General features: G+C 32.1%; 1 protein-coding gene across 7 annotated transcripts in view; it reads left to right on the top strand.

The window, feature by feature from the left end:
- The first annotated feature begins 66 nt into the window (after positions 1-66).
- LOC134686843 (serine/threonine-protein phosphatase 6 regulatory subunit 3-like) overlaps positions 67-6,346 on the top strand; it is a 49,541-nt gene continuing 43,261 nt past the window's right edge. For 6 of the 7 annotated variants that reach the window (XM_063546653.1, XM_063546652.1, XM_063546650.1 and 3 more), the window contains exons 1-7: positions 67-339; positions 2,239-2,306; positions 2,927-3,006; positions 3,444-3,530; positions 4,326-4,512; positions 5,108-5,245; positions 5,920-5,985. In XM_063546653.1, coding sequence (XP_063402723.1) covers positions 2,247-2,306; positions 2,927-3,006; positions 3,444-3,530; positions 4,326-4,512; positions 5,108-5,245; positions 5,920-5,985 — 618 coding nt within the window. In that variant the 5' untranslated portion in view covers positions 67-339; positions 2,239-2,246. The remainder of the gene's footprint in view (positions 340-2,238; positions 2,307-2,926; positions 3,007-3,443; positions 3,531-4,325; positions 4,513-5,107; positions 5,246-5,919; positions 5,986-6,346) is intronic. The other variant, XM_063546647.1, reaches the window with a different exon arrangement.

Genomic DNA, 6,346 nt, shown 5'->3' with positions numbered 1-6,346 from the left:
AAATTTCATTGTGTTGTTTAACAATAAAAAATAAAAATCATACAAATTTCTCGTGAGAACGTAGAAAATTGATTATGGGATATTCAGCGTCGCCATTTTGAGAAGTACTCGTTCCCGCCTGACATGATAAATATCATATATTTATTGGTTATTCAATGATCTGACTATTAATTATTGCAAAACCCAACCCATAGAATCATATTTAACAAATTGCATTTGATGTCATGAATCCCTCAACATGAAAAATTGGAAATGAACCAAGAAACCCGTGGAGTACATTTGATATTGAAGTTTCTCCGTGTTTACATTTGACAAAATAAACCACAGTCTTCTCCAAAGGTTAATAAACAAATCAATGCTTTATTGTCATGTAGCTTACACTCTTACTTCATGTTAAGTCAACATTAATGCTGCTAATTTCACTGTCGAGCGTGTTTGCGTACAGTACTTTCAGTTCACATAGGTTTTTGCAGTGTCATGAGTCTGTGGCCACTGTTGGTATACAGTGCCTTCAATTTTATACTCTCTTGATAATTAGACACAAATACTGACATCTGTGCGAAATTACATGTCTTATTATCAGCAGTAAATATTTATTAGGTCAAAACATGATTCATGAATGCAAAAACAGGACTATACACCTTATCGCTAATCCCGACTGACCCAGCCGCTTGAACTTTTGTTGCATACAACAATCACTTTTCCATTGTGGTGTCAGATATTTTGTTTAATGACGTCAAAATTTTACTTGAACCTGTATGAAATCCAGTAATGGCGGACAAATAGCGTTAGGCCATTAAGGTGTATAGCCTATAGTGTTATGGTGTACCGAGGGCTCACGCTAGCAGGCAACTGGGGCAACAATGTCACTTTCATTTTCATCACTTCGCTTTCCCCGGCCATTAACGATATCAAGTTGTCCTGTTGGTCACCACACTCGCTTTCTTCTAACAATTTTCACTTTTACCAAGTAGATGAAACATATATTTCTAAATACAAAAATTCAAAGACATTAAAAACCGCTTGCAGTAATCAAGCAATTTCATAGGCAATGAGCTGACAGGTCATTGTGCAATGTAGATGATATGAATCCATGACAAATTGCCCCACTGGCAAATCATCCCACACCTAATCGCCCCACTTTTTCTCCTACTTGCCCCATTTTCTGAAAAATCTCCTCACTTTTGTTAACTAACTCGCCCCACTTATGCAATTGGGTAAACTCTTAAAAATAGGTTAGAAAACTTTCCGTTTATGAAAAGGTAAACAATACTACTAAAATAAGGTCTGTTAACTTGCCCAACTTGTGAAAAAATAGTGATGAATTAGTAATGCCAACTTGCCCAACTAAATGCAAAAGATGCACTCCTGTTGTATATATCTGTTTCTGTCCCACTCAGCCAAGGCTCTGTGTTGATGACAGTACAATCATTTCAATGACCTATAATGTTGTTTTTTTAACAAATTGTGACTTGGATGGAGACTGATTTGTCTCATTGGCACTCCTACCACATCTAATATATATTTTGTAGTTCTTTAGTTTTTGTTGAAAAAGTGCTTAAAGTAGTTAGTATCAGTGTTTATATGACATGAATGCCAACTAGTCCCTCATGTGAAAAATCAAAAATCCTGATGAATTGAGTCTTGCCAACTCGCCCCAATATTAAAAATAGAAAAGTAGTGATGAAATGAGTCATGCAACCTCATAGTCACTAAAAATTCTATAAGTGGCTATCTGTCCACGTTTCATTTTCCACTTGATCATAAATAAATTTGTGGGTATGTAAAATGCCCACCTTCCAAACCTTTAAGGGAAAACAAAAAAGTTGAACAATCTAGAGGAGATTGTCTTCAAGTTATTCTGCATCGAACTTATGTTCTGAATTGTTTTGTCATCAGAAATAAATATCCAACTGACATATAAAAATGTATTATAAGGAGATGTGACCACCGAAGTTAGTTCAAATGAATTTGATGTTAATTGTAAGCAAATATACTGCCTTTACTGCTTTCAACAGTGAGAATGTAAAATGTACCACAATTCAATTCTGAAAACTATTGGCCTCAAAATCTGTATTCCCAGAATATTGAAACTGATGGGGATATTTTGAATAATTGTTTTCCTCCTATTTTTAATTTCTAATTGTGTACTATGAATTATAGCTTGTAGCTGTATCAGCCATAACTACATTTTGTACTTAACATAACAGAATCTTAACTTCATCTTTCTTTTTCCAGATAACAAGATGTTTTGGAAGTTTAATCTTATCACAACTTCAAAGATTGATACCTTGCTTGGGAAGGAGGTAAGCCACAAACAATATTGATTTATTTTAGAAAACATTAACTTGTCATTAAGGTGCAGTCTGTTGTATCCACACACACAATTCTTCTGACTGCACTTTCTTAGACTGATAAAACCAATATAAGGATAATACTAATCTATGTGAACAAATTCATCACAGACTTTTATTTCATAATTTGTTTCTGTATGTATGGTTTCACCCTTAAGCTTTTGTGTAATGTGTGTCCAAGAATAGGGAAACTCCTGTTTTGAGAGTTCTTCCGGTGATTTCCAACATATCTTCTAAAAATAGGTTATTTTAAATAAAGGATAGATTTTATAGTACAAAATATAGTTGAATTGGAACCAAACAAAATCAATGAAAATGCCTAGGATGCAGAGCAAAATTTATTTCTGACATTTGATTCCTTATTTATATACATTGTATGTAACCTTTATTCCAGCATCATTATTTTGATTAAACCTTCTTTTAATTTTGAAACTGCAAAATTTCTCTAAAAATACCTTAAATTATTGTGCCTAATATGTAACTTTTAATTACCACCAGTGTTCATGGTGTTGTGTGTTTTGACTGATTGATTTCAATATTTGAAGTCAGGAGAATAATGGTTTATTTTACAGGATGTCACCCTTCAAGAATTGATGGACGAAAATGATATACTACAGGAATGCAAGGCACAGAATAAAAAGCTCATTGATTTGTAAGTGTTGTTACAACAGTTTATGATGAATAATAAAGTGCTTGTAAAAGAGTATTCAAGATTATTCTCAAAAAAAGAGCTCAGCATTTCCAAAAAAACAATATGTATTACTATGGAACTTATTTTCCACCAGACTTAACATGAAAGCTTGCACGTTTTATAATAATTAGATAACTCAATAGTTAGATTATTGATCAGTATTTCATTAGGACTGTTCCTTCTTTGACAGCCACCCTTAGTTAAGATTTATAAGTGCATTCCTTGAGAATTCATTCAATCAATTGTTGGTGTTCATGGAACAGCCCTTTGCATGGACTCTGAATTTTTCATGTTATATAAGTTTGCCAATGTTTTGAAACCATTGGTCTTAATGAATTTTTTGAGTTACAAAAACTTAACATCACATTTTAAAAATAAAACATCCAATCATCTTTCAGCATTATAACACCAGAAAACATGGACTGTATGGTTAAAATGATAACTGTAGAGCCAGAGGATGAGGAAGATGAGAAATGTAAATACAGGTGAGTAGATTGGTAATTAGTAATGTAAATACAGGTGAGTAGATTGGTAATTAGTAATGTAAATACAGGTGAGTAGATTCATGATTAGTGTCAATGGTGAGAAATTTAGATATAGGTTAAAAATCATTCTTGGTTTAGAGTTTTCATAGTGAATACTCATGATTGTTGTTAATTTCCCTATGAAATACATCCATAATAGAAAGTCAAAGGATATGGGATTTCCATCAATGATAACATATCAGTACATGCACAGCAAAAAATAACACAATAAGAAAAGGAACAGTTTTGATTGCTGTTCCTCATCTTAAAGTGAAAGTGTGGCCTCCAACATAGAGAAAAAAAAGTTTAAGATTGCAATCGCTTGTCTTAGTGATTCAATTTTATTAACTCTTATGATATTTAACATGTTTAACTGACACCAACTGTAAGGGCATAAGATATAAGAAAAAATGAGATGATACTTAATTGCCAGTGAGAGAACTTTCTTTCAGAATCATAATGAAATGGATTCATAAATAAAGATCAAATTAAAGCCTTAAACATTGAGCTAACATCTTATGTATAGTCAGACATAGCTGGCTCTGACGATGGCTCTTATATGCATGCAAAGTTATAAAATTTACTGCATCCTTCAACTGGTGTTGGTGTCACATGTAAGAAAAGTGAATTCACACACACATACTACTACACATTGGATGATTGGATCAGCTCTGAATAATCCAAATTTCCAGCTTGCTTCATGAATTATTTGTTCCATGTGAAACTTGTGCTGAATTTGTATTTTCTTTCCAACAGATTTCCAAATACAGCATGTGAACTGTTAACCTCCGACGTCCAACAGATTACAGATGCTCTGGCAGGAACAGAAGAATTAGTCATCAAACTGTATAGCTTTTTAGAGGGAGAGAAACCTCTCAACCCATTGTTAGCTAGTTTCTTCAGTAAAGTAATGGGATTACTTATCACTAGGAAAAGTGAAATGGTAAGATTTTGTCTTCGGGTTTCAAGAAAAAATGTATGCAGGAGGAGGATGCACTTTTCATTACTAATACATGAGTGAAGGGTATCAGACCAACTTTTCACACTATGTTGCACTAAGATTCTCATTTACATATGTCTGGGTAGAGGGTGCTGATTTAAACTTCCTCCCACCCCCAGTGCACTTTCAGGAAAGGAAATGCAGAATACAAACTATGCTGTCTGTATGAAGAATGAGACTGAATGTTTGCAAACCCAATGAAATAATGAAAGTCTTTGTAAAAATTTCTAATTCAATCTGGGTTAAGCTTCTTTTTTTTAAAAGATGATATATGTTTTATCATATTTAATCTTACATGATGATTGTTAATATGAAGAACTGCATTTATGGTCTTTCAAGAGTTACCATGATCACCTTAATACAATTCTAAAGAGTCAATTTAAAAAGCTAGTTTTTGAAACAAGATAATTAATTAAAAACTTATAAGCTAATAGTTGTGGTAAAATAATATAATTTTGGTCTATCCTATGATTCAAGAATGTTATTACAAATTTGCAGACCTTTGGAATGACTTCTGATGAAGTTTCTTTTTTTCCAGATTTTTGAATTTTTAAAGTCACGAGAAGATTTTATAGGACAACTACTTCACCACATTGGTACATCAGCAATAATGGACTTGTTATTACGGTTGTTGACTTGTATAGAATGGATAGAACTTAAAAGAGCAGTTGTTGAGGTAGGCTATAATTGTCATTAATGAATAATATAATCGAGTTGTTTATTTAATCTGTATGAAACAAAAATGGTTGGACTTGATTAAGGAGTCTAGCTGTAGTGAATGTTAAAGACATAAAAAAGCAAAATAATAAAAATACCGAACTCCAAGAAAAATTGTTTTGTATAACACAGTGAACTTGTTAATTTGGAAAATCTTCTGTAGGGAACTGACTTTGTATATTATATGTATGACACAGCATCAGTATTTATGGCATGTTTTAATCTTTAAAATGTAAGCAACTTTTTTTTATCTACATGGTGTTCATTTTCTGTTGTTGATACTTGGGATTTTTGTTTTACCAACTGAGTATTAAATTTTTGTCAATGTCTGTTGAGTGTGGATAACTTTGCATAACATGGCGTGCTATAACTTGATCTGATTTTGTGATCGCAACTTTTAAAGTTAAACCAAGATAATGATCATCATAGTCTTTTGCATCGGAATTTTAACAAGAGAAAAAATATTGAATTTGTAAAATGATGCATTTCAGTGGTTTAAAGAAAAATTGTGACTTGTTACTTGTATCCTATATGTAACATAATGTTACTCTTTTACTCACTTGTAGATATTTAACTCTCAGTGATTGCCATTAATCATTGGTAAATTATTTGATATGATATATTATTTTTCAGTGGTTAAATGAGAAACAGATAGTAGAACGACTGGTTGACTGCCTTGTAGCTGGAGAAGATGAGGAGGTACAAAAAAAATCTGGATTTTTTAAATTAGAAAAATTTACTCTAGGATTCGATATAACTTGTTAGTTTTAAGTGTTTCCTGAAGACTTTTTGATGTTGATGTGAAGAGAAAAAGAAATTGTGGATATTTGTTTTCATATAAAGAAAGGAGATGATATGATTGTCAATGAGGCATATTCACCAGAGCCAAAATTTATTTTGCTGAAATTCTTAAATCAAACTTATAATCATGGTTCTTATATAACCATGAAATCCTCATTTAAAATAATAGTTAATTTCTTAAAATATTAGGGAACTACAGTATTTGAGATTTTTTAAACAAGCAAATATTTTTTTCTGTAAAATTTGCATTGATTCACAG

The sequence above is a fragment of the Mytilus trossulus genome, chromosome 10 (assembly GCF_036588685.1).
Source record: "Mytilus trossulus isolate FHL-02 chromosome 10, PNRI_Mtr1.1.1.hap1, whole genome shotgun sequence".
In the NCBI taxonomy this organism is placed as follows: domain Eukaryota; kingdom Metazoa; phylum Mollusca; class Bivalvia; order Mytilida; family Mytilidae; genus Mytilus; species Mytilus trossulus.
The sequence above is the reverse complement of the archived record's forward strand: the minus strand, read 5'-3'. Positions and strand labels throughout refer to the sequence as shown.